The 27,865-nt window shown below is 41.2% G+C and overlaps 2 protein-coding genes across 8 annotated transcripts in view; one reads left to right on the plus strand and one right to left on the minus strand.

Moving 5' to 3' along the window:
* Positions 1-18,777, plus strand: part of GREB1L (GREB1 like retinoic acid receptor coactivator) — a 129,766-nt gene extending 110,989 nt beyond the window's left edge. For all 5 annotated transcript variants that reach the window (XM_057364924.1, XM_057364926.1, XM_057364928.1 and 2 more), the window contains 13 exons: positions 125-369; positions 1,381-1,943; positions 2,402-2,504; positions 5,443-5,598; positions 5,808-5,947; positions 7,692-7,853; positions 8,150-8,354; positions 9,005-9,170; positions 9,882-10,109; positions 11,347-11,488; positions 12,548-12,748; positions 14,484-14,622; positions 16,073-18,777. In XM_057364924.1, the coding sequence (XP_057220907.1) occupies positions 125-369; positions 1,381-1,943; positions 2,402-2,504; positions 5,443-5,598; positions 5,808-5,947; positions 7,692-7,853; positions 8,150-8,354; positions 9,005-9,170; positions 9,882-10,109; positions 11,347-11,488; positions 12,548-12,748; positions 14,484-14,622; positions 16,073-16,236 (2,614 nt within the window). In that variant the 3' untranslated portion in view covers positions 16,237-18,777. The remainder of the gene's footprint in view (positions 1-124; positions 370-1,380; positions 1,944-2,401; positions 2,505-5,442; positions 5,599-5,807; positions 5,948-7,691; positions 7,854-8,149; positions 8,355-9,004; positions 9,171-9,881; positions 10,110-11,346; positions 11,489-12,547; positions 12,749-14,483; positions 14,623-16,072) is intronic.
* A 546-nt stretch (positions 18,778-19,323) lies between these two features.
* Positions 19,324-27,865, minus strand: part of ESCO1 (establishment of sister chromatid cohesion N-acetyltransferase 1) — a 32,546-nt gene continuing 24,004 nt past the window's right edge. For 2 of the 3 annotated variants that reach the window (XM_057364929.1, XM_057364930.1), the window contains exons 9-12: positions 26,260-26,349; positions 23,646-23,789; positions 22,631-22,818; positions 19,324-20,321 (exon numbers count right to left, since the gene is read on the minus strand). In XM_057364929.1, the coding sequence (XP_057220912.1) occupies positions 20,174-20,321; positions 22,631-22,818; positions 23,646-23,789; positions 26,260-26,349 (570 nt within the window). In that variant the 3' untranslated portion in view covers positions 19,324-20,173. Of the gene's footprint in view, positions 20,322-22,630; positions 22,819-23,645; positions 23,790-26,259; positions 26,350-26,941; positions 27,065-27,865 lie in introns of those variants that run through there. The other variant, XM_057364931.1, reaches the window with a different exon arrangement.

The following is a 27,865-nucleotide window of genomic DNA, read 5'->3' on the forward strand; positions in this document are numbered from 1 at the left end:
TTTATATTTACACACTAATAAAATTGTTCATGAATACTTAGTAGGCAGTTAAAGATAGGGAATATTCTTCAAAGTCAGAGAAAACAAGGCTTCATTTTTTTTTTTTTTGTGTTGGGTTTTCTAGGTCGTTGAAATACTGTGACCTTCGACTAATTGACTCCAGCTACTTAACTCGCACTGCGTTAGAGCAAGAAGTGGGCCTGGCATGCTGCTACGTCTCCAAGGAGGCAATTCGAGGGCCTATTGTAGCTCTTGACCTCAGTGAGAAGGAGCAGGAGAAGGCAAATGGTAGTGAGAACGACTCTGATGAGCTGCTGATAGACTTGGACCGGCCCCAGAGCAACAGCAGCGCTGTCACTGGAACCTCAGGTTGGTGATTCTGCTGCTGGTCTGAAAAACAAGCCTCTATTCCTGCATCACCGGAATTTGGATGCAAACAATGAGATGTTTGCTCAAATGTGGGTTGCTTAGCTGTATTCAGCTGCAGGCCAAACAATGAAACGTTAGTTGCAGATTCTTCACATGAGCAATTTTCCTGTCAAGGAGATGGTGTTTGTATGGGAGGGATGATATGCCACAGCTAAGGGTCCCTTGTGATTTTTATTTTTAAATTCACATTTCACATTTGTTGCTAGTTTTGTTCAGTGGATCCTGAAAAGATCTTAACAATCAGAGCAAAAAGGGCTAGTATAAAATTCTAGGAATAGAAAAATGCTGTTTTACTCCRGGAGTACTTATGTGTGAGGGTAGATGGTTGCCTCATTGACAAGACCAGCAGAGTGGTTGGGTCTTGCCCTACCTCTTCAGGCATYGGTGAAGCCTCACCTTGCACCAAGCCTTCCCTTCTTTGCATTCTGCAAACACCTCTGATTCCTTCCCTTTGTTTCCCTATTAGTTTGAGGTATTAAGACAGCTAAACTGGGTCTTTGCTGAGTACCAGGTCTTCCCATACACTAACTAAACCTGACTGGTGTGGAGGAAGGGGCATAGCCAGGTCATGTCCAAGTTGCAGTGAATTAAATGCTCAGTTGTTCATAGAAGGGAAGATGCAATTGATCTGTGCATACACTGGTTTGTTAAACTTGGTTTTCAGTAAATTGTACCATCAAATTCCAAATCCTAGATGGGAAATGGTACCTAGCACACTGAGATTAGGATTGAACACTTGGAATCTGAACCCTGTTGCAGTAGGGCATTTGCCTCTCCATCCAAAGGGACAGACAGATGTAAATTATTTCGTTTTACGTGGTGAAACACTGACCTAAGCCATAGCAGCACTCATTGAACAGAAGTATTTGTGTGTTAGGATCACAGTAGATCAAGGGAATTCATGGTGTTTTTACTCAGTAATTTTTCGTGGCCTTCTTTTTGTATTCCTAGGTTCCCTGGCTGACAATGGTGTGAGCTCCTCGAGTGCTGCAGATAAGTGTCAGAAGCAGGCACCATCCCTTAACTTCCAGGCTGTGGCACACAGCTCCGTGGATGAGGGAACTTACTCCAGTTTCACAGCCAGAGAGAGCCTGAAACAAGAGTGTGACTCGCTGGGTAACCAGATGGCGAGCAGTACCACTCCCAAGGTGTCCTCAGTGTCGGCGGTGTCCCAGCCCTTCCAGTGGCCCGCCCAGTCAGCCAAGGACAGCAAAGCTCTCCGCGTGGCRCTGCCGCGCATCGTCATCCTGTCCAAAGCCGCCTACTGCCTCCTGAGCTCGCAGAAGAACGGCAACTTGCCTTCCTCCTCCTCCCTGCTGCCTCACGCTGACGTGTCTTGGCTGAGCTCTCTGAGGCCTCTGCTTCACAAGGACATGAGCAGCGAGGAGCAGTCTCAGTTCTACCGGCAGTGGACGGCAGCGCGGCAGCACCACGCCGACTTCAGCAACCAGGCTGAGGCGTCTGGAGCCAGGAATTTCCACCCCAGGAGGCTGCTTTTGACAGGACCACCGCAAGTAGGAGCACTGTTCCTTCCTCTTGCCTTTCTAGCAGTCCGAGAGGATCAAGTTTGCAGTGATGAGTTTTGATGTCCAAAATCTAAAGTTATATTTGGAGGCTAAGTCCGCAGTGGAAGTGATAAGGAGAGGAAGGGTAATGCTTTTTGTCATGTTTTGGCCTAAATTAAATACATGGGCATGGCAGTGGGCATAACATTGCCATGAACACGGCAGAAGCAGTTATCACTGCTGATCTCCCTGCACACAAARCTGACACAGGCTGTGGCCAGGTTGTGCTCAGAGACCAATTTAATAAAAGTGTTTTCAGCATAGTGAGCAATATTACACCTTGCAGTGTTTTCAGGCAGAGCTGAACACAGAACTTKGGGGTAAGCCCAAAGGCATTTCTCTGAAATTTACCCTTCCACTATAGTATTTTGAGTTGGCATTTAGACTTTTTTCTTTCTCTGGCTCAGGTTGGAAAGACTGGTTCTTACTTGCAGTTCCTGAGGATTCTCTTCCGCATGCTGATCCGGTTGCTGGAAGTAGATGTGTATGATGAAGAAGAGATTAATGCTGGTAAGTGTTTTGTAGGCATTCTTAAGATGCATCATTAGCAGCCTATGTCTCATATGACTCAGCGGGGAAGTTTTTAGGTTCTCTGAAAGACTGAATTACACCTACATGTCCTGTCCATTGGTGGGTAGCTGGACTTAGTCTAGGTGTGTCTGCATATATTTCAGTATAGACTGATGAGAAAGTAAACTTTATAATGGGCCTATCTGAGAGCTATTAAATGTATTTTGGATCGATGCATTTGTATAGCACTCAAATGAAAGGGAGCACAAAGCTGTAAATGGGCAACATCTCCCCGTGTTACCTCTCCTTGCGGGTTTTTAAGTGCTGGCTGCTTTTAAGCAGACAGGACATTCAAGAACATTTTGTTCCTGGCTGAAATGTAACTATTATTTATGTCTATTTACAAATTGTATCCCYATTTTCAATTTGACTGTCTGCAGTTTGCAGATTTTATGCTGAGGATAAAGGGGAGCAGGATCCTCTTTGGATTTGTGCTCGTTTGTCAGATTGCACAGATCCATTAACTGCCATGGCAGGACTTAGCCTTGAGAAGAGCAAAACCTTTTAAAGATCAGTCCTCGTCATGGTGTTCTTTACATAACTCTTTGTTTTTGTAGGGAAATTTTCTATGGTGCATAACTCACTTGGCCATTAGGCTGGTATCCTGAAAATGTGGTTGTTGTCAAACCTTTGAAAAGACTAATTTGTGTTTCTCTTCATACAGTGCTATTAAATAAAAAAAAAAAAAAAAGAAAAGAAAAAAGAGAATTTCGATTTTTCCTTTGATTTGGAGCTTTGGGGGTAGTTGTTCCAGCATTATTTGAACTACAGTACCTCAGAAATATAGGATGAAATATCAAAATGCAAGAGATGTTCTACATCCTGCCAACTGGCCTGTTGTGATCACAGCAACATGTCACACCCCTGCCAGAAATGCATGGAACTTCAACACAAGAGCAGTTTGGGTTTGGTTGGGGATTTTGATTGTGGCTTTTTTGCTCCCACTGCTTCCGTCAGAATGCTTCTTCACAGCACCAGTGTTCTCGTTATTTAAAATACTATTTTGTTCTATAACCCAAAAATACTTCTGTCCCATTTATACACATTCTATTTGGGACCAAAAAACATACTAATTCTAATTAAAATACTTTCTCTCTTTTTTCAGTTTTGCTTCTTTGGAGTGGTCAGGYAGCTATCTTACCCCCTCTTCAGCCTGGATCTTGCAGAATCCTCCCAAATGACAGGCTCCTTATTCTCTTTGTCAGTTTGGTGCTCTGGCCTGCGCATCTATTTTCAATTTATCCTTCTGGTGCATGGATGAGCAGAACTGAGTGTTTAACCAGCCCAGCCTGCAGCAGCTCATGTGTTCCCCTGCCCCCACTGGAAGCCCCATGGGTGATGAAACCTGTGATTGCGCTGGCCTTTTCCATTCTTCCTTTTCAATGACATTGATGCTTAGCTTGTACTCCAAAGTTCCTCAGCAACTGGGTCATTTCCAGCCAAGGTGCTCCCAGCCTGCTGCAGAAATGCTTGTTATTAGTCCTTGATTGTACATATGACTCACTTTTTTTTTTTTGGTTAAAGATCACCAAGTTTTTGTTGTTACAGTTTTCTAGGGCGTTGAATTCTTTCCAGTTGATCTTCGATTCCTTCTCCATGCTGACAGTGACTCTTAGGAGTGTGCCACCAGCAAACTTAAGCTGATTTTTTGTTTCAGCTGGTGACATTACTGATAATATTAAACAGTGTGCCCCTCCACTGACCTTTTAACTTCATTGATAATCTCACCTGCCTTAATGCTCGCAATATTACATGCTGCCATTTTATGTATAGTCAACTCTTTCAATTTACAGACCATTCCGTCTCCATTTTCTTCAGCTGTATCAATGATTTGTCATACAGCATCAAACCAAGTACTTGAGTCCAAGATGGATAAGATTCATTRCATTTCCTTTGTTCAGAGAAACAGGTATTTCATGGCCTTGTAAGAAAGCAACACCGGATTTTTTAATCAACCTATGTTGCATTTTATCACATTTTCCATTTAATTCAGCATCTTTAATTGTTTCCTTTACCCTCCCCAAATATTTAATATTACCAAGGTCAAAATAATGGACTCAGAGATGTGTAGATCCCTCTCTCTCGTCTTGTGTCAGGGTATGGTGACCATGTGCTCATCCATAGATCCAACCTTCATTTCACCTGAATTCACTTTTCCAAGATCAGTAACCTCAGTCACACACCTACCTTCTTATGTTTTTCCATCTCATTTTGATCTCAGTTGACTCATGTCCAAGCTGCATTCCAAAGCTGTTTTCTTTGGCCAGTGTTTTCTACCATTCCCCTTGCTTAAACTTGATTTTCTACTTTAGATTTATCTATGTTGGATCAAAGCAGAAAAGTTTCATTTGATCCTTGCTGGCCACATCCCATTCTGTAATAGGAGTGTGTCTTTTACTGCCTTTACCATGTACCACCAGCTACTAGTTCATAAATAAATACAGCCTCTTTTCCTTGCTTTCATCCTTCTGCTTTCAGATACTTCTGCTTCTCATTCACACAATTCCCTTCATTCTATCACAGAGAGGCTCCAAACTACACCTGTGCCTTCTGCACAAATAGGACCATTCATCTCAGCATTCTGTGCTTGAACCAGAGTGAATTATACCTCAACAGCRTGATGAGGAGCAGAGCAGAAAGATACCTAGGAGACTCCTTTACCTGCATGCAGTTTCTAAGGAATTGCCATTTCTTAGAAACTGCCATTTGAAATGGTTTTGTGTGGATTGTAATTTCACTGGTAACATCTGTGATGTTCAGGAATGTTGCTCTGTGTGTGTGCCTGTGTGAGTTCCAGTGCAACTGTAAAGCAGCAGCCATCACATAAACATCATTTGGTGGGTGTCGGATTCTGCTAACCTGAAGTGTGTTGTTGCAGATCATACAGAAAACAGCGAAATTACTCAGTCTAGCAATGACCATTGGCCAGACATTGAGATCTTCAGCAAAATATCKTTTGACCTGAGTGTACATGACCCTAAGTACAGAAATATAAGTCCTGTRTACACAGAACAACTCTCAAGAGTGAAACAAGGTAAGTAAAATGTAGAGTTTTTTAAAGAAGGTTACTACAAAGAATCAGTTTTTATTTGTTCATTTGAACACGATTCCACAAGAACCTTTAGTCTCCACAATTATATGGAGCAAAACAATTTGTGTGTCCTTTACAGTTTTTACCAGGATCACAGCCTCTGCTTTTTAATACTYCTAAAACTTCTGTTCCTTTTCTTTTTCTGTGGACAGAAACAAGCAAAGAAACAAAATCAGAGGAACCTAAGAAAAGGGAGACTGTGTCTATGATGCTGACTAAATATGCAGCTTACAACACCTTCCATCACTGTGAGCAGTGTCATCAGTACATGGACATTAATCCTGCTGCACAGGTTCGTGTCAAGGTCTAAGGTAAACTGTATCCTTGGTTTTTTCCGGTGGTCCCTGCAGGCATACTGCTCTAATCTCAGGGTTCGTGCTTTCACCTTCCCTGAGATGGAATTGTTGAATTCTTCCRTTCTCAGGGGAGATACTGAGCTACAGACCCAGGAGCATCCCCTGTGTCTGTTCTGAATGAGCAGTTCCCTGCAGCTGCCTCTGGCAAAGGGTGAATATTGTGGCAGTTGTCTCAAGCCAAAGCATTATTCAGCYTGCCCAGAGGGTTTGCAGTATCTCATGGGAAAAGACTAAAATTAAGAGAGGTGCTTGTCTTACCCTGATGCCAGCCATGCACAGGGTGATGGGAGATGGCAATGCCTGCCTCTTCCTCCCTTTGCATGGAATTGTGCATCTTCCTCAGCAGTAGGGTGTGAATCACTGGACAGAAATGAACATTGTAATCTGTTTAATTAAAAAACTTCCAGTTTCTGAAGCAAACAGTTAYGCTCACAGGAAACTGGCAAGTAAGATTATTCCCGATTAACAACTCACACTTTATTTYTTCACCACCAGCAGCAGTTTACCTGGAAATTTCTTATCTCAAATCATTCCTTTGTTGCTTGCTAGTGTTTGCAACAGCTTGCTATTACGATATGGCAGTGCAGACACCCCGACCTGGCAATGCACAATGTGAGTTCCCTCAGTGCAACACCAGCAGGTCTGATCTAAACTTCATGCTTCATTAAGTCTGTTGACAGAAAAAAATTATCCCCAAGGACATCTGTTGTTCCTTCCACTCATTTTTGTGCATGTGGTCAAACCTAACTYGTAGCAATAAATATAAACATCTACTTGTATGTGCAAGTGTGAGCTGTGTGTATAGAATTAAGGTAATTAAGCTCAGGGAAATTACATGTTCAAAGGGGAGTTTGGATAGSATACATTATGAAGGGAGAGAGATTCTTAAATGCTTCAAAAGAACCTAAATAAAGTCCCTGGCATTTTCTGTCTTAGGTTGTTGATTTCAATTTTTAGCAAAGATTATAGGAAGTTCATTGGTAAGAGTAAGTGATTTGACTTTGTAGTAAGACAGATGCTTTTGTARGATGAAATCTGTCTGATATTTGTATAAACTTACACAGTTCAGTGAAGTGCTGTGCAAACTTAAGCTCACCCAAATTCTTCACAGCCTTGTTAATGGTGTGGTCTGCTTTGGACCTGCTTAGGAGAGTATTGCCACAGGAAAAAATAGCAGCCCCTCCACTGCTGAGGTGCCTGAATGGCAGTGCATGCTGCTGTGGAGGCACACCCACATGCTGCACTGCTCTTCAGATCTTTTGGGAAGATTTTCTTGGACAATTTTCTTCCTAGTATGTATGTGTGTATATGTTTTTTTTGTTTGGTTTTTTTTTGTTTGTTTGTTTGTTTTTTGTTTGGGGCTTTTTTTGTTTTTGTTTTTGTTTTTTTAACTTCTATATTGATAAAGAATTCTGAGCTGAAATGGACTTCAGAAGAGTCCAGTTTGGCCAAAGACCATTACTGGTRCAGAAAGCTGATTCTTTTAAGAGCAAGGCCTAAATAATGTACCTTATTGTGAGGAAAATGAGACTATAATAGAGATAATTTTGGTTACTGAAAGAGAATGTTTTTGGATGTTGTTCTTTCATGGCTTCCCGTGCTGTGGCTGTAAGAACTCCTCCTTACATACTCATTTATGTTTTACCTGCTTGGAAATCTTTTTTTTGTATTTTTATTCAGGTGTCTGACTCCACTCTGCATGCATTCACATTTTCATCCTCGATGCTGGGAGAAGAGGTTCAGCTGCATTTCATAATCCCCAAGTCCAAAGAGAACCATTTTGTCTTCAGCAAGCAGGGAAAACATCTCGAAAGCATGAGACTCCCCCTTGTTTCTGACAAGGTGCGTGTGCTCTGTTACCCATCTGCCGAATGCAGTCAGCTTGACATACCTTAGCAAATTAATGGGGGCAGGTTTCYTCTGTTTTCTTTTTGTTTTAAAGTCCTTTGTGTAATTCCTGCCTGACTGTCCTTACAATGGGGTTTTTTGAGGGTAAACATCCTTTTTAGTGTTCCTAGATTCCAGTTGCAATAATCAGTGATATTAAAATCTGGTATAAGAAATAAATAAATAAAAGTCCCTGTCAGGAATAACCTTCTTTTTGCCTAATGTTGCTGAAATATCTCATGTTCCAGCAGAATCTGAATGCAGTCAAGAGTCCTATCTTCACCCCATCGAGTGGGCGCCATGAACATGGACTCTTGAATCTCTACCACGCCATGGAAGGCATCAGTCACCTGCATCTCCTGGTGGTCAAGGAGTATGAAATGCCACTTTACCGAAAATACTGGCCCAACCACATCATGCTTGTCCTGCCAGGCATGTTCAACAATGCTGGAGTTGGTAAGAGACACCATCAATGCATTGCTGTGAAGGTATCAAAATCCATGTTGGACAATGTGGATCATTGCTGTTGCAGGAAACATTGCAGCAGCTCCTCGCATTCCTGCTGTGATAACAGCAATATCTGTGCAAGACACAATGATGTGGAGAAATTGCTGTCAGGGGCATAGAATGTATGTTTGCATTGATCACTGTCTTCTCAGTTTAAAATCTGATGTTTTATGGGCCATGTTCCCTCATTTTGCTCAGTCCTGCTGTGTGAATATTCAAATAGCAAARTTTTAGTTAGCAGAAGGTAAATATTAACTGCAGCTGAGCACTGGGGGCTTGAAATTTGGGATTTRTTTTCATGGATGCTGAKTTTTTTCTGTGATAAGYTTTTAGCTTTGGTTTTAGGCTCTTAGTCCCTTCTTGGTTTAAGTTACTTCATTAGTGCTTACARAACTGTTCTGCAGAGTGTCTTAAAGCATCCTTAGTATCTTAGATTTAATACTGAAAAAAGGTCACGCAGATTTCTTTTTAAACTAAGATGTTAGGAGCACTAAATTCATAAAGGGTAATGACTGAAGATGTTCATGTAACCTTTCTCTGGGAAGAGTGAYAAAGTTTAATGAAGATGTCTGTACATCTGCTTTCTGGTATTTCCTCAGGTGCTGCCAGGTTTCTTATTAAGGAACTTTCCTACCACAACCTAGAACTGGAACGAAACCGCCTGGAGGAGCTGGGAGTGAAGCGCCAGTGCGTGTGGCCCTTCATCGTGGTCATGGATGACTCCTGCGTCCTGTGGAACATGCACAGCCTGCACGAGCAGTCCAGGTTGGTACCACCCAACTGGGGGCTTGAACTGATCCAGCTCTGACAGCAGCACATCTGGAACTGAGCTCATCCATCAGGGTACTCACAGCAGCAGGAAGGACGTGTGGTTGTCCTGTTGACCACCAAAATTTGACCACCTGCTGCTGAACACTTCCACCTTACTGTGCCCTTATATCTGTGTCAGTACTGTCAGTACCGTGCCCTTATATCTGTGTCAGAGTACACAAACTCTGCTTGTGTTTGTTCTTTGCCTAAAGCCACTCTTGCTTTTAGTGATTGAGTGATTTCTCAATAAATTACTTCCCTGATTTGATTTATGTTTCTCAGTGAAAACAGTTTATTTGGGGAACTTAGAAGGCATCAAACTCTTGACCTTCACAGTGCTTACACTGTCCAGTACATAGAAAAGAGCATTGCAAAAATAATGTGTAAGGTGACTCCTTTTCCCTTCCTAAATTGCTGTATAAGAACTTACTCTGTTGAAATGCTAATTAATACTGCATTGGTAGGATAAGATTATTTGTCTGTTGCTCAAAAAGTCTGCATTTATCTATTTATTTTTACAGCATCTACAGTAAACATTTTTGGTTGTTAATGGAATTTCTTGGTCCCTTTTATAAGCACATATGTGTGTATGTAATACATATGCAGTGTATGTAATATAAAAATAATAAAGCATGTTTGTATGTTGTGTGTGATCATGTTTTGCAGCCAGTCCCTGGAGCCTGGGGGTTTCAGYAAGAATGTGTCTCTGAAAAGTGTCCTCCAACACATTGAAGCCACCCCCAAAATTGTTCATTATGCAATACTGGGTGTTCAGAAATGGAACAGCAAGCTGAATACCAGGAAAGCAAAGGCTCCATTCTCCAGGTGCCATGTGCGTGATTTTATACTGCTCAACATAGACCTGACCCAGAATGTGCAATATGATCTAAACAGGTAGGCATACATATATATCTGTGGGAAAATAGCATGTTGATGTGATAAGAACCTTGTCACAGGTTCATTCACACCTTGTTTCTGAATGCCTTTGAGATAAACAGAAAGATCCTGCCTAAGGTAATGAGTGCAAAATCACAAAAATAAAACACAGCGTGACATGCGTTGCATCTGAATGAGTAAGGCATCAAAATAAACTTGCCATAAGCCCAAGAAGACTTGGGAGAGACAGACCAAAGGCAAAAGAGGGCTTCAGGGGACTGAAAAAAAAGAGGAAAGAAGAAGAAACTACTGGAGGAAAAATAACTGGCAAACCAAAAGTAGAAGAGAGGAGCCAAAATGGCATCAGTCACAGGAAGARTGTGGAGCTTTACCTAACTTCATCCAAAAGATTTGCAATAAAGCACCCATATCATAGGCCTYTATAGCTAGTTCTCATCACAGAGTGAGTGAATACACAATTCTTCCACTCCCCAGACAAGTGAGTTCCAAGTAAACCCTGTGTCTGCTGGCAACAGATGACCCTGCGGCTTCTCACCTTGGGCTCCTGCTGCTGTTTTCGGGGATCCTGTGTGTTTGAGTGAGGAGTTGTAGCCTGTCACTGCAAGATGGTGTAACTTTCAGAGCTCTTGATTTCTCATTCTGTGTCTGGTTGAATCATGAGATGGGAGTCAGCCCACAGACGTGAACAACTAAATCAGGAATAGTGCAGGACAAAGGTTRCTTYGCAGCAGCTTTTTCTCCCTTAYCCAAAYATTTGTTAAAGCCACATTTTCCCCCTAATTCCAGTTTATCACGAAATATGTCAAGCAGAACTAGCTCGTTCAGAAGTGGAAGTTGGTCATTGCAGAGCTTCTGTCAGATCCAGAATATCTATTACAAAATACCATTAAAAGAATTAAAAAAAACAAAGGAAAGGGTGGGGAGGAAATGATTGATGTATGTGACGAGGATGAGAGGGCAAGCCAGATTTGGTGTGGGGAAGAAGCATACAGGCACACTGAAAAGTGAAGACTGGTTTGGTTTTAGGATGACCAGCAGCTGCTTTCCTCAACCAGGAGCACATTGAAGGAGAATGAATCTTCAGAACTCTGCAGAGAATTTGTATTGGCATCATATCAGACAATTTCCAGAAATCTCTGCTGGGTCCATGCGGGTGCATTTTGTCAGTGGGTGTGTGAATGCTCGTGCACAGCAGCCACACTGCTGGTTTAGTGATCTTGTGTTTGATGTCCAGGTATTTCTGTGAAGATGTGGATTTTAATCTGCGGACCAACAGCAGCGGCCTCCTCATCTGCCGCTTCAACAACTTCAGYGTCATGAAGAAACATATTCAGGTTGGGGGACAAAAGGACTTCGTTGTTAAACCAAAAATCATGGTAAGTCTGGTAAATCATRGTAATCTCCTAGAAATAATGAATTCTCTAGTATTTTGGATTTATTTTGTGTTTGACATTTGACATTCATGGCTTAATCCATGAATAAGRGATGATAGGGCTGCCATATCAGAAATAGAAAAAGAGAAACACTTCACTATTTATAGATTACTAACCAAAAGCCTTCTAATCTGTTAGAAGATGGACTGGGATTGGGAAGAGTTTGGTCTAGCTTTTCAGTGGTATCTCTGATGGAGRAAGAATTTGCAGACTCTGATAAAAAGCAGGCAAGTTGTACCAGAAGTTTAAAAATGTTTGCACAGCCCTAGTGTTTGCTGGTTTGGGATGACTTTCAGTCCTTGCACTTCCTGACAAGAAGAGACCTGATGAAAAGGTTCTGAAAACTGCAAGCTTCTGAAGTCATTAATTCCAAGTATTTATAAAAATATACCAAATATTTTGTACAGAATATGTTACACCTATGCCAGCTTTAAATGGAGGTGTATTTTAAAGGATTGACTTTAATCTAGGAATCTTACAGTTTGTGTTCCTGGTGGTTTTGAACACATCCCACACCATCCCTTTTTWAAAAAAAACACCTCCATATTTCAGGATTTAACTGACTAAACCCTGGGTCTGAGTGTTTTTGAAGATTATTTTCTGATTTTCCTTTTCTTGTGGTTGCAGTGGACTGGCCTATGAGAAAATGCCATAGAAAACACTTTCTATGGATGACTCCACACAAGGAGTATGTAATTTCCTATAATGTCTAGGAGTAAGGCAGGATGAAGGTGGCTSTGACAGTTTGAACTCCCTGTTTTATGTCCCTTCTTTAGGCAAGCAGATATCCAATGAAGTGCTTAGCAAGCACAGAACAAGCAATTAATTTATTTCTGTGCTGCAGTGCTGTGTCAAAATTGAATGGGGAGTTTTGATCCTTTTGATCCTCTTCTCKCTCTTCCTGCTCTGTCATGGCAATCCTTTCCCCCATTAGAGGAACTCCTGCAGAGCAAATACATGGAGTAGGTGGGTTAAAATGGGTTCCCCCTGGTTTCACTGCAGGTTTCAGACAGCGTGGCACCAATAATGCCTCTTCAGTACGTCTGCGCCCCGGACAGCGAGCACACATTGCTGGCAGCCCCGTCTCAGTTCCTCCTGGAGAAATTCCTTCAACACGCCACCTACAAACTCTTCCCCAAGGCCATTCATAACTTTAAGAACCCGGTATTGGCCATCGACTGCTACCTGAACATCGGGCTTGAGGTACAATAGATTTGCAGGAATTATGGGGATAAGGAAATGCAAATGTTTACATAAGTGTTTTTCTTGTGTTGAAAGCCCCTTCTTCAGCATCAAGGGTAATGTTTGAAGGCTTTGGTCTCAAACAGATTCTGCTGTTGGAAATAAAGGACCAGTCCACTGGAGGAGCTGGTGGTGAAGCCTCCAGCTGGTTGGTGGGGTAGAGACCAGAGGTCTGTGATGGATTAATGTCACTGCTGGACTGTGCCAGGTCTTGGACTTGGGTCACAACAACCCCAGGCAGTGCCACAGGCTGGGGTGGAGTGGCTGGGAAGCTGCACAAAGGAAAAGAGCCTGGGGGTGCTGGTGACAGTGGGCTGAACAGGATCCAGGCTGTGGCCAGGTGGCCAAGAAGGCCAGTGGCATCCTGGCTTGGATCAGAAATAGCAAGGCCAGCAGGACTAGGGAGGGGATCATTCCCTTGTACTCAGCACTGGTGAGGTCACACCTCAAATCCTGTATTCAGGTTTGGGCCCCTCASTTCAGGAAGGACATGGAGCTGCTGGAGAGTGTCCAGACAAATGCAACAGAGCTGGTGAAGGGTCYGGAGCACAAGTCTGATGAGAAGCAGCTGAGGGAGCTGGGGTTGTTTATCCTGGAGAAAAGGCRGTTCAGGGGAGACCTTACTGCTCTCTACAACCCCCTGAAAGGAGGGTGTAGCCAGGTGGGGATCAGCCTCCTCTCCCAGATAGCAAATGATGGGACAAGGGGAAACAACCTCAAGTTGTTCAACCTCAGGGGGAGATTTAGACTGGATATTGGGAAATATTTCTCCATGGAAAGGTTTCTCCATGTTCACTGGAACAGGCTGCCCAAGGAAGTGGTGGATTCACTGTTCCTGGAGGTATTTAAAAGATGTGACACTTGGCAACATAGTTTAGTGGTGAACATGACAGTGCTGGGTTAACAGCTGGACTCARTGATCTTGGTTCTCATGGATCCTTGGTAACAGTGGGATCTCAATGAGTCTAACCTAAATAATTCTCTTGATTTGCAAAGGAATTGAATGTGGCTGTCTGAAATATTTAATACAAAGCAAAAACCCAAAAGCAATACCACTCTTGACAGAACTTGATGYTCATCCTTTGCTGCTTCTCTTTATATGAACCCAAGTTTCAGGAAAAATAGGTTTTTGCAAATATGTTTTAGATGTCTGTAGGGGGGGAGATTAAAATTTTTGAACCCAATGGTCAGTTTGAACTGGGTGTGTAGCAGGGAGAGTATCTAACAAGGGTGTTGTTCTGACAAATTTTATGGAGATCAGTGATAAGATAGAGAAGACACGCTTTGGTACATAACAGCCATCACAGCACTGAGACACGGGAGAGCCCCAGTGCTTGGAACCAGGAGTGTCAGCAGTTCCAGTACTCATGGAATCACTTTGACAAATGTATCCTTAYCAGAATAACCTATATCATTTATACAGTCGCTATAAGCAGGTAACAGAAAATCACACTGAATTACAGAGAGCCCTGAAACTCCGTGTTGCAAAATTGGTGACCACATCTGGATCTAGAGGCTTGTTCTSTGTGTTACTTCCTTGGGGAAGTTTGCTCAGTACTGCAGTCTTGTTGGATGAGATTTTTATGAACACCAGATGACTCAACTGTTATTACTAAGTTRTATTTCATTCCGCAGAAGTCATCCTGAGACATTTCTCAGACTGAGGTGCCTCCTTTCTTTCCCCCTTGTGTTTCAGGTGGCCATATGCTACATTAGCTCTCGCCCACATTCAGTCAATGTCAACTGTGAAGGGGTGTTCTTCAGYGGACTTCTGCTCTATCTCTGCGACTCCTTCGTCGGTGCAGACCTCCTCAAGCGGTTCAGGTTTCTCAAAGGTAATCTCACTGCTCTGCTGGGCATCCTGGGTGCTTCCTGCCAAGTAATAATAGCATGGAGGAAAAGGGAAAGGCAGAGGAATAACCACCTTCATTGAATAGCTCCATTATTTTCACAGTTTGTTTTGGCACTGTTTTCAAAAGAAATAGATGGAGTGGGTTTTAAGAGGTGTATCAAATTTCTGTTCCTGTTGGCAGATAATTGAACCTTAGGTAAGCGTGGATAAATTACATTCATTAAGTTATTTTAAAGTGGCAACAAGGGTCATGGAAATCAGGCAGTGAATTGTGCAATCAGCAACTTACGAGTTTTGAGCATAGATGTTACTGATGAGGACAGGAAATTCTGTTCTGACAATCAGTCTATAATAGCTATAAATCTTCAGTTTCGTAAATAAGGACAGCTCTTAGCTGGAGGATGATTTGGTCTACCCCCACAACAACTTGATAAAACCCATCAAAATTCTTTCTTTTTGTCTTAATGCTGAGAATTAGCAAATTGCCAGAGGTATTCAGTAATGCTGAAGTGCGTTGCAGAGCTCAAGTGCAATTGTGGTGGCAGAGCTGAGCTGTTTTGCTCTTGTGCTGACCGAGGATGGTGTATGTGATATGGAATGCCATGGGGATGACCTTGAGCCAATCCCAAGAACCACTCTGAAGTTTGCTCCTTTGCCCTCCTCGGCCCTGCAGGGGCACATTGGGGATGGTACTGCCCACTATCAGGTCCCTAGAGCTGATGCAGCCAGAGAAGGCACTTTGTTGTTCCTTAGGCAAGGGGTGGTTTCTTCCCAAAAACAGCAATGGATAACTGGTAGAAAGGCCCTTACTCTGCTTCAGTCAAGCAGAGGAAGGATCCGAACCAAAACTTTCTGTGTGTCAGGTGCATGAGCCAGAGCACAGAACAGAGTCCTGATTAAATGACGTCTCACACCAGGTGGAACGAATTTTGTTAAGCCACAGAAGAAATTAGGGACTCTTACAGGGCTTTTGCAAGGGCAGCTCTCATACTTATGGAAGTCATAGTGGATTTTCTTAAATCAGTTGTGGGACTTGTTCAGCCTAGTAGATTTTCTTCATTGACCCTCTACAAACCCCAGTGTCCCATGAAACAAACAAACAAAAAAGTAGGCTTTACTTGGGAATAACTAGTAGTAATTTAAAGACCACATTGCAGTTAATGTCCTCTCTCAGGMAGTGACATCCTGTGATCCAGAGCTGACCCCACACCATGTTTGCTTCTCCCTGTGTCTTCCTGCAAATGGACACATTTGCTTTTGTCCTGGGGCTCATAGGACTGATCTGAGCCTGGACTGGGCAGTTGGTGATAGGCCCTTCTAATACTACTTTTTTCCTACCAAGCAGCAGAGATTTCTTTAAAATATCAGGAAAATCAGTGAAGGAAGTGAATTGTTATTGTATCCTGAGAATCTAACATGCTTTTCAATTGAAGGTGCCACCCTGTGTGTCATATGTCAAGACAGAAGCTCGCTACGGCAGACAATAGTCCGGTTGGAGTTGGAGGATGAGTGGCAGTTCCGACTTCGGGATGAGTTTCAAACTGCAAACAGTAGTGATGATGAACCACTCTATTTCCTTACGGGACGCCACATATAAGCTTCGCTGAGACACCRCTAAGAAAAAAAGAGACCTTTTTTWWAAAAAAAAGTACAATCACTGTGGAGAAAAGTGCAACCAATATTTATCTAGACTGCTCTAAAGGATTCCCCATAATTCTGAAGTAGCTTTATTCCTTAGGATAAAATTCACACATCAGTTATGATTTAAAGGATCCTGGATTCCAGTTCTTTTCACATCAGTCACAACCACCAACACTAATCACACAGCCAGCCAAGCTGTAGGATCTGGGAAGAGGATGTTGTTTGGTAAAAGAAGAATCCTTTTTATATTCAGCAGAGTTAGGGGAAGAAGCTGCTCTCCTCTTGCAGCTGCAAGCKTGAATGTGTTACATGAAATGCACCCCAGCATGTGGAATTAATCGAAGATAGGTGGAGGAGAGCCCACCGTGTCTCTTCAGCTGTGTGCTGTGGTACAGGAATACTCAGGGGTTTGAAACTACAATATAAAGTAGGTCTTTGTATTACAAGAAATAGTCTTGTTCTCTGTGCAGTGTTAGTTTAAAATTTGTAATTGTGTACGTATTGAAACTGTCTTTGGCAAAATTTCCACACGTGTTCAAAGTTTACTACTTAAACCTGAACAAATGGGCRAACGTGGCAGGCACTGTGCACCCTTAGCAATGGTATTTTGCCTCAGTAGGTATCCCCTCCACAACTCCAGGGGCCGCAGCAAAAGGCTTAATGGAGCTGCTCTCTCTTCAGCTAGAGGCCAGAGTGACTTCCCAGCACAATGCTCTCAGTTTCTCCCTCTCCTCAGAGCTTTGGAAACTTGCGATCTGTCCTCTTTTGGGTATGAAATGCATCCTCCTGTTCAGCCAGTGCCTTTGCAGTGGACTGTCTGCAACTCACTGTCCATTTCCTTAACACACAACTCCAGTTGAGATGAGGTCTGAGTTGTAGCYGTGTATGAAACAACACACCAAGAAATGTGTAGGAGAGTAACAGTGACTGAGCTGGATCCAGGAGAAAGTATTCTACAGTAGTTCCAGGGGAGAGCAAGAGASGAATCCCAGGGAGCTGGGACTGCTCAGGACTCTCCAGAAGCAAAGATCTGTGGACACATCACCTAACACCATCATCCGTGTTATTCCTGTAAATCCTGGCTCTGCAGCAGTCGCACAATGTTCTATCTGCAGCCACAATCCTGATCATTGGGAAGGTGTTCCAGAATTAACTCAGTGCAGTAGCAGTTGGCTGTCAGGGTTAAATGTAGCAGTGTTCTGTTCCCCTCACACTCAGCAGGTGTTACCTCACTGAGATTTACAYACACACCTCCCAACCATCATCTTTCTGCACATTGTGACCCGCTTTATCAATAAGAAAAATGTATTCTTAAATGCTGTTCAGGAATATTAATTTATTCCCCAAAAAGCAATGAAATTAACGCATCTTTAAACCTGACCTGCAACTCACTGCAGAAGGACCTGCCAAAGCTGCATTTTTTTTAACGCATAGTGTTAATTAACTTTTTTTATCTTGTGAAGAGATGTTTACAGATGAATAAACATAATATATTTGACAGAGGCCAAAGAAAAATGGTTTGCATATGTCTGTGTTTATGTAGCATTATTTCTGATAGTGTAAATTTAGTGTATTTCACATGAACAACCCATTTCTTTCGATTTATTTTCCCTCAGATAGAACCTGCCTTACCTATTTTAACACTGGGAAGAAGTAGGGATATAAAAGATKATTCTTGAAGCGTTTGCTACACGCCTGAATGTATTCCAGTAGCTCTGGTTTTGCCAGAGGGCTTAAGGCCAGCCCCGAGTCTTAGTGTGGTGTAGAGAAGTGTCAGGTATTACATGTTCAAAAATGGTTTCCTTTTTGTTTGTGTATTTGATGTTTGCACTAAGTTCTTAAAATTCCAGGTGCTGAGACTACTAGGAGTTAACCTGCTGGTGGAGYAGTGGGAAAGTGTCCTGAAGGCTGAGAGTGCATTTATAGAATCAGTGGATTTGCCTGCCTTTACCAGCCAATAGTAAACCCATTTCTTTAGTGGTCCCCCCCCATTGATGCAAGGAGTTTTGGTAATGCTCTGGCCAGAGTGCACTACACCAGCCCCAACAGCACAGGCCTGTCCCATGGAACACTTTAACCAGCTGCCTGTGAATTCCTGGGAAGGAGAGCCTTGTTTGACAGCTACATGATTGCTATTCCATTTTGGTTTTAAGCCTTGCCATTAAGGCCATTCTTTTGAATGTATGAAAACTGGCCAGMGTTATACTTTACCTGTAGATGTTCTTGTCTRTTCACAGGTTAAAACTGAATGTAAACTAAGATTTAAAGAATCATATGCAGATGCTTTTTGCTTAACTTATGTAATTGCTTTTTGTGACTTTTGGAAGAGGGTTAAAAAACATTGCTTTCCTAGTGTAAAGTTTTCTTAACCAAAAACTTGGTGAATTTAGCTTCACTAGTCAGTCTACCTCATGTTACTGTTTATGAACTGAAACTGTCTGAAGTTGTGGCTATGGTATGTTTATAATGTGCTTTCATTAAATTTGAATATATTAAGTTACCATTTCAGAGTGCCTCTCTCTTAATGGGTCCTGCTCTTACTTTCTGAGCCTGCCACAGAGGATCACTTTGGATTTCCTGTGAACCTGCATCACTTTTCTGACAAAGCCCTTTACAGGCTGCTCACAATCCCTGGGAAATTCTACATGGCAGTTTGGAAACAAACAGCCTCCACAGCCCAGAATTCACCACTGTTCTGCTACTCAAGCTTTAAGTACTCTTAAAGAGTACTTGGGATGTATTGTTTGGGATGTGGTGTGAGTTCTTCGCTTTAGCTCCAGGCCAAGACKAGAGTTATGCTCACCATAAACAAGTGCATCCTGACTGAACATAGGTTCCAAAATTGAAACAATCTGTAAGTTTAACCTTAACTAAATCTTTCGCATGGTCCGTTAGGGCTTTAAACTATTTTTCAAGGCTGAAGGCATCCTCTCTCACCTTACTGTAAACCTTGTAGGAGGGTGGTCTTGCTCCAGAACTCCTTAGGGTGTTTCCCACCAAGAAAAGTTTGAAATACACTAAAGATTCATTCACACTTAATACCACACAGAGTAACTTTAAAAAAGCTATCAAGTATTTTATTTTTACTCTATCTACATTATGTACAKATCAAGAAAGGCCACAGCAGTTTTTCAACATACAAACCCTTTAAAAGAGGAGAGATTTATGAAGGAGTGACAAGTATCAAAGTGAAGTCCACTAACAAAGGTATATACTCAGTACAATACTTGAAGAATGATGAGTACACCAGTCCTTGGGCTGTTCATTCCACCTTTTACTCCACAACTACTCTGGGGGAGAAGGGCACAAGGTGCAAAACAAAATTCCAGTGCTGSTGCCAGGGAGCAGGCACCCTGAGCTGGAGCAGGGCACCGGGGCACCCCAGAAGGCACTGTAGAGCCTGTGAGGGTTGTTGCCCACAGTGACTGCACTGTAACAGCTCCTGCTTCCATGCCACTGGGCAGAGCCTGGAACTCTGTCAGACAAGCACTGGCAGAGGGAGCTGGGCCAGGAGCCAGGAGCTGGTTCCAGTACCGGGAAGCACTGGTATATCACCTCAGTAAGAACTTCAGCATGTACTCGTCAGCCAGACTAGAGTCTTTGCATTAGTTTACAGTCCACTATGAACAATTTTCTGCTGCATGTAAACATGACTAACTAGATAAAATACAATCAAACTTTTGTAAAAGTTAATAAAATATCTTTCTTTTAAAAAAACAAAGTTAGCCTATTACTGCATTGTTTACAATTTTAATAAAATAGTACAACCGTTTGGTTGTTACCAGTCCTGAGTTCACTGTAAGAAAAATGGCCCTGGCTTCTGCTGAAGGTCTGCACCYACTCAATGCAGTTTGGCAGAAGTCTCCAAGAAAAACTGAATTCCTTCAGAGCAGTCAAGTCTGGTGCTGTCCATTGAGGAAGTTGTATACCAGGAACTGGCCRGTGCCACAGTACTGTGTTGCAAAGAGTTTTCCATCAGGAGTAGGGTCAGAGAAAGCAATTTCTTCCTTACTTAAGTATGAGCCATATATGAAGTTGCTCCTGTTTAAAGGAGAAGAAGATGAGAAAAAGAAAAAAAAGATAATTACCCTTAGGGAATAATAAAAAATATTAATGCTATTATGCCACAAGCCATTAATGAAGTGGCACAGACTTGAAAAAGGAAGTTCTATAAAGACAAGATGTCTCTATGCATAGGATTTATCTCATCCTTCATTAACAGCAAGGAGGATCACTTGTTCTGGGAGGGGTTTTATAAGGGTCTGGTGTTTCAGAAGCAATGTTTGTACAAAACCACTGCATCAAGAGTTCAAATTCACAGTTTAATAGAAAAGAGAATGTTAGAGCTGTGACTACAGTCACCAGGAATGAAAACAAGTTGGGGTGCTTATGGAGGGGCCTCAAAGGATCAACCTCAAGGTGTAGTTCCTGAATACACATTGAGTAATAAACTATACAAAAAGAAAGAATCAATTTGCTCAAATTGTTCATGAAGAACATTTAGTACGTTTTATTCTTGAGGGAAGATGGAAATCAAGGGGTACCACTCTACTTCTCCGGCTGGCTATGTGAGCAGTTTTAGAAAACTGAGTTCAGGCTTTAAAATCTCAAATGGGAGAAGGGGAGGTAACATTTATCCCTAGAAGAAACTCCCTTTAAATTTAAGTTTTTCAGTTTCTATGAAATAAGCATAAATGTACTTGAATAGTAARAATGAACTTCAGTCATACAGACATCTCCATTAAATACTGAGCAAAAGATAATAGGAACAAAATCCTTTTAAATTACTACCGGATTTAATCCCTTCTCTTTCATGTGTTTAGGAAATGATTYTGTAAGATTCTTAAGACTGTCTGACTTGGTTTCTTTGACTACAAGGTATRCTGTGGAAACCTGACTGAAATGGGGCAGACATTCTCAAAATAGACCCCAAAGTCTGCTAYGATGCCTTCAACATTTCAAAATCAGGATTTAGCTGGTTACAAAAATCATCCAAATTCCAAGTGCTTTTTGCTATGGAAGACACGTAGGTTGAAGTTTCACTGGCAGCAGATCTAACTGCTTACAAGCATCCCAGAGCATTTCCTTTGCCTTTTGCAGCTTCCTGGGCTCCCTCATCTACACCAGCTCTAGACTCATTAGACCCTTCTACAAAGCAACGGGGCACCAGAATAATGCAAAACTTTCTAGTGAACACAGCAATAAGCTATTGGAAGGCCAAACAAGCATCAGAGCATAGCAAAAGCAGAGATGTGCACAGTTAAGAGGAAAACTGAGGCCTGACTATCTGCAACAAATCATCAGAATTGATTCTAAAGATCCTTTAGGGCTGTAGCTGAGGAATTAACTCCAGCATTGTCTTGGGAGAGGATTCTTTCCTTTAGAAATAGTACATAGGAAGCTACAGAACACACTATTAAAAATCTGTCCAAAATAYAAGCAAAGCATCAAGTTAGTATGTTTATTTGAATACAGCTTTACTGTCAATAGTTCAGCCAAAACATCATCTGSTAAGAACTTTCTAGTTGTTCCACCAGCTGAGCAAGATGCATTGTGCAGGGCAGAACAGCTTTGCTAAACTCTCCAAATACCCAAGAGGGTGAGGACTAGCAAATACCTGTGCTAGAGACTCCAAGACTGGGCAAGCATAAACCTGACAGCCCAGCAGTCGTTAGATTTGAGCARTTCTTGCCATTACTCACAACTGACATTTAAGCTTCTTGGAAMGAAACCTAATGTTTGAGGATTCAACGTTTTTAACATTTATCTGGACAATAGCACAGACGTTTGAGTMCTTTTATGGATCTAGCACTTAGTRTTCAGCTAGAATACACTCATCCCTYRCTACTAAAGCTCYACTGAAACTGAAAACATCCAYAAGGCTCAGTGAACCTSAGTATRTATTAAAAATCTAAACCAGAACAACAGCTGGAAGCCACCTGACTACACCCAATAGTTTGATGCACTGGGTATGTTCTTTCTCTCTTTCCATCTCTAAGGAATGGTCAATCAGCCAATCATTCAGTCCCAGTCCATGGGTTATCTCACACTCTGACCAAAGACCTATGTACTTTACTCACAATTACTGTGGAGGAATTTCCCCCTGGCACCCTGCCAGGGTAACTCATTACAATTGCACTGAAAGATTTCTGTGAAAGACAAACTAGTGTAGAGTACTGACATTAGTTACTGAACTCCACCTAACACTGTAACTGTCAACCATGCTCAAATCTGTATTCCCAGTCATCACCAGCTGCACGGGAACACAAGCTTGAGACACACAAAGCAATCAATGTGTTGGACTGAGTTCTGTCTAAACCACATGGAGCTGAGGAAGATTTTTGTCTTACCTAAGACACTCAATCATCCGAGAAGCAATCTTCTTTCTGCGCATCATGCTGAATACCCAGATCCGACTGATCCCACAGATAGCAGGYTCTGGAGAAGTTGAACAGCACCATGCTTTCTGTCTCTCAAATATGACTTTCTCATTTTCTGAACTGACTTCTGGAACCTTCTCTTCTATAACTCTATAGCCCTGCAGATGACATAAAAAACATTTGTCACTTTATAAATGCATCATTAATGACTGAATAATTAATCTTTCTTTCAGCTAAACATATGTGGCTGCTAAAATTACTTACCAAAAAGAGTTTACATTTGTGTCTCATTTAATTTCTCATAACAGTTTCAAAAATGAAGATGATAAAAGATTAAACAAACAAAAAACCCTCTAAAGTTTATCTCACTTTAACAGCAATAGATAATCTAATTCTTATTACCATCTGTATTAAAGTGTTTGCACCAATTTCTGTGACTTTGGCTAGGATTCTTTTGCTTGCTGTCTGATACTCCCAAGGGACAGTAGGAAACACTRCAGTTTACAGTGGAACAGACACATGATGTGACATCAGTGATTAGTACTGCAATGGGCAGCATGACTTCTTGTTGTGCCCTCCAGTGCAGTTGTCCTCTGCTTCTATTTCCTGTGGAGCTTTTTGACCCTGTGGTGATTCAACTCAATCAAACAGAGCATCCACTCTTTCAGCCATGTTGGATTTCTGCTGGGCAGGGAGCGGAACCTGCTTGTTGACAAGCAAGAGAGCCAGAGCTGCATAACAGCAGAGGAAGGAAAGTTCCTGTGGCAAGTTCTTAGATAATCAGGTCTGTCTGAGCCAAGTATAACACCATCCAAGTGTCTCAGCTCAGTGTGAACCACACTAAAGTATGCAACTGTATTTCAGAATGGTCCACCACCCAAAGTCTCTTTCTYTGTGGAAAAGGCATACACAGAATACTAATTTGCTGTGAAGAACAGCCACTAAGCACTGACACAGATTATTTTTCTCCAATTCAATCACTTACCCACTGGATATGTTCTGCAATTAAGCAGCCAATAACTTTTTTGTCATTAGAAATAAAAAGAAGTGTTTTAGTTCTAGAGTAGCACATGAGGGGAGCTTGCTGAAATCCCAAGTCATTGTCTACCATTTCTCTGATTTCTTCAACCTGTCAAAATAAGTTTAAATGCTGTATAAGAAACACATGTAAATGCACATTTTTTGTAAGTTCACATTAAAATAACAGATTTGCAAAAATGTATTAGGGTATCTAGAACACTGAAAGCTATCCCAGAAGTTAAGGATTAACCCAAATAACCTGCAACACATCATCCACATAAATGTTCTTTCAATAATATTCGTCTGGAAATAGGAAGAGTAGAGACCTCACAGTCAGCTTCCATTAAGTCCAAACTTCATTAGTCAAAGGCTAATAGAGAGAATGCAGATAATCAAAGTGTGTGCTCTGATATTTTAGAATTAAATCAGACCTATAAGGAAAGTTAAAATAGTTTAAGATTTTTTGTTATTTTTAAAGACTTGAAAGAAYTAATCCATTAAGGATTTTGAGCAGAAGACAGCAGGAACAGTGCCAAGGCAGGCACAAAAAAGGTACGCATTTGTTTTAAAGGAATAACTGTTGTCTCCTTCCTTCAGCTCTCTACTTTTCTACTGGGTTTGCAAAGAGTAACTGAAACAAACAAAAAATTRTTTAGTATTAGCAAGTTTAGAAGAAACAGATAAATTCCAGCATGAACATAAACGAAAGCTTATGCATGAGCTGGTATKTTACTGACAGATTCCTGAACYKACAACTGGACATTGGAACAGCCTTTTCATCCCTCATCTCCTATAAGACAAATAAGGTGCCGTCACCTATGTGGTACATTAAATGACATAAGCTTCTTGAATGTGTGTCATAGTTACAGGAGTAATGTAAAAGCAGAATTACTAATGCATGAAAATCACAGATTCACAGAATGGGTCAGGCCAGAAGGTACCACAGTGGGTCACCTGGTCCAACCTCCCTGCTCAAGCAGGGCCATCCCAGAGCACATGGCACAGAATKGTATCCAGCCAGTTCTCCACACCCTCTATGAGTGATCTGTTCCAATGYGCAGGCACCCGCACAAGAAAAGTGATAAAAAGTGCTTTAAATATAATTTTTAATTTAAAAGTATATTATGAGTTACTCTCTCTTTTCTCACCTAATCTTCAGGTACCAATCATTTCATCAGATTACCTGATTTGAAATACTAAAACAATTCTTGAAATCCATGGTTATGACAGCTGCAGATTCTCTCAAGCAGCTAGAGAACTATGGAGAACTCTATCCTAAATTACTTAATTTGCTACAATCTTCCTTCTTTTTCTTCAGCCATTATATTAAAAAAATCAATGTGCAACAAATGCACTACAATTAAGATAATCCCACCAGAAAAGTAAAACAAAACAAAATTTATCTGTATTGAACGTGAAAAGAAAATTTGTAGTTTCTTTTCAATTCAGTAACTTATACTAAAGAAACCTGCTACAACCACTCCAGCAGCAAGAGYTGTCTTGGGCATTAATTCAGCCTCCAGAGATCCCTTTCAACCTCAACTRTTCTGTGACCCTGTGGACAGTGGTACTTTATAAAGGTCCTTATTAGTCACAGCAAATCCCCAGCTAAACAAGAGTCCGTGCCAGGCTACAATGAAATGACACATTAAGATGTATGAACACAGGTTACCCAGCAGGACATGAAGTATCCCACTGCTCTAAATCCCCACTGGCATGCTGCGCCCAGTTTTAAAGCTTCAAGAAAGACCTGAGTCAGGGCACAAATGAAGATAATCCAGAAGAGAGCACGACAACGAAYGGAGTTATAAAAAAAACATTATTTAGGAGTGTAAACTAAAAATCCAGCACATCCAGTCAATCTCCTTAWAGAAAAAAATCAGTTTGCTCAGGCACAAAAAGGCTGCTGCAAGGAGGAAAAGAAGGATGTTTTCTATTGCTTTGGCAGTATGATTAGTACTAATGTGTTTAAACTGCTGTATGGAGATTCTGTTGCACATTAAGGGAAAAAATCCTAATGTTATGGATAGCRAAGCACTGTAATACCAGTCTAAAGAGGTCAGACAAATCTCTAGTGGTAGAATTTTTAGTAAGCTGTCAGATGCATCATAACCAGAGCAAATCCTGCTTTGGACATGGGAATGGACTAGATGACTTCGAGGCCACTTTCCACCTAATTCTRTTTTTATYAGAAAGTCACCTAGAGAATGGTGCYGTATTTGGGCTGTGTAATTAAGTAAATGAAGTTTGTTCACAAGTAACAGGAAGTTTACATTACATAAAGTATCTGTCAGATATTCTGCAAGCATTTTCAAAATAACCACCAAAAACACCAGCAAACTTAAAAAAGTCAGTTGGTTGATGCTCTTCCCACGTCTGCCCAGGCCTAGCCTCTCTGTGGAGAGACCAGAAGTGCTTAAGAGTGAGGTATCTCACTTGTTTGTGGAAAAGGCAACAGAACCACTGCAGTTTTGAGTCCAACTGTTCATGTGAAAATTATATAAACTTGACTTTGAACACTCTCGTTATGAAAACATCAAACAAAGCAAGACATAAAAGTCCAGTCATTCTCACCATACCTTTTTAAGTGCATATTTTGGGTCATCAGGAAGAACCATTATTATCTTTCCATCAGGATATTCAGCCAAGATTCTCTCCTTTTTCCAACCCTAAATAAAACAAACACTTATCTAAACCATATACAAGATATACTCTTACAAACAGAAATGGCAAATTATTGTTCTAGACACTGAATTTATGCAGAGATTTCACACAGTTTAGCAGCTGCATTGCTACAGAAGCAAACTTCTGCTAACTTTTGAAAATGAACACAACAGATATAATATGAGGTTATTTACACAATCTATACAATAATCTAACTATATCTAAAACCAATGTGAAAGTGTCTTACAATTTCCCAAGTAGTTTTTTTTTCCCAGAACTGCAGTGCAAACTCAATTTTAAAACAGAAGTAGTGAATTCAGCTCACATAACTGATTTCCTATGTAACCTATGTAAATACTCATTTTTCAAAGTCTAGTGAATGGGAGAACCCTAAGTTTTATTAGAAGTTTCTTTTTAACATAGTTACCTCCACAAATACACACTCAGTTTTTAAAGTCTGGCATGCGAAAGACCTCCAGGAGGTTCTAAGTGAACTGATTGGCATGCAGTTGCCCAAATGTAAGGAAYAGTTTATTCTGTTACTGATCATAACTGTTAAAGCCACAAGAAGGATACTAGAAAAAAATTTATAACTACCTTCTAAGAATCTAATAGGGAAGGAGACTACGTTGTGTGTATCTGAAGTATAAACATACTCAAAAAAATAGAGGTAATTAACTCTTCTTCAGATCCACACTCGTGGTGAATAATGAGCAGTACCTGCATGGAAAAAAAACAAAACAAAAAAAGCCACTTAAATCTAGCAAGATGGGACTGGTAGATATTAGAACTCAAGTTGCTTTGATGGGACCTAAAAATACTGAATGCAGAARTAACTTCAGCCACTAAAAAGGCTGATCTACAAGTCTTATTTCAAAGCAACTTTAAATAAAAAAGTCTTTGAAGAAACAATACTGATGGAGTGATTCTCATTGAAATCTGCACCTTCCCATAAAATAACGTYTGACTAAAAACCAAGCAATGGAATTTGGCACTGGATGAATTCCATATATACTACCACAAAAAATGTTAAAACTTCAGTGCTATAATGCTTAATCTGTACCTCATTTATTCACACTGATTTTARTCCCTCACCCCAAGGAGGACATGAAGAGAGTAATTTTAGAAATTTATCTACTTGCTGCTAGCCCTGAAACTATTTAAGTACTAGTTTAGCACCCAGCATGGCAATGGTTGCAACACAGACACCATTTTAATCCTGTCTGCTTTTCTTCTCAGCAGTAACTGAACGAATTAAGAACCTGTTTGAATTTATTTACATTATGGTCTGAACACTAAGGGCAGTAAATAGCAGTGTCATAATATTTAGGGGAGCAGAAAAGTGCAATTTGTGGGATTGTGACATACTTTCTGAAACTGTGCTCATTTTTGTCTTTTTCTGCCTTTTGGCTACCTGATTGCCCTGCAAGATTTTTTACAGCTCATWTTAAACCATCACACAGGAGATAAATGCAATGTCTTTGATAATCCTGCCATTACAGCATCCAGTCTGTCACAAGC

The sequence above is a fragment of the Malurus melanocephalus genome, unplaced genomic scaffold (genome assembly GCF_030028575.1).
Source record: "Malurus melanocephalus ecotype Western Australia unplaced genomic scaffold, MMel_1.1 scaffold_44, whole genome shotgun sequence".
In the NCBI taxonomy this organism is placed as follows: Eukaryota; Metazoa; Chordata; class Aves; order Passeriformes; family Maluridae; genus Malurus; species Malurus melanocephalus.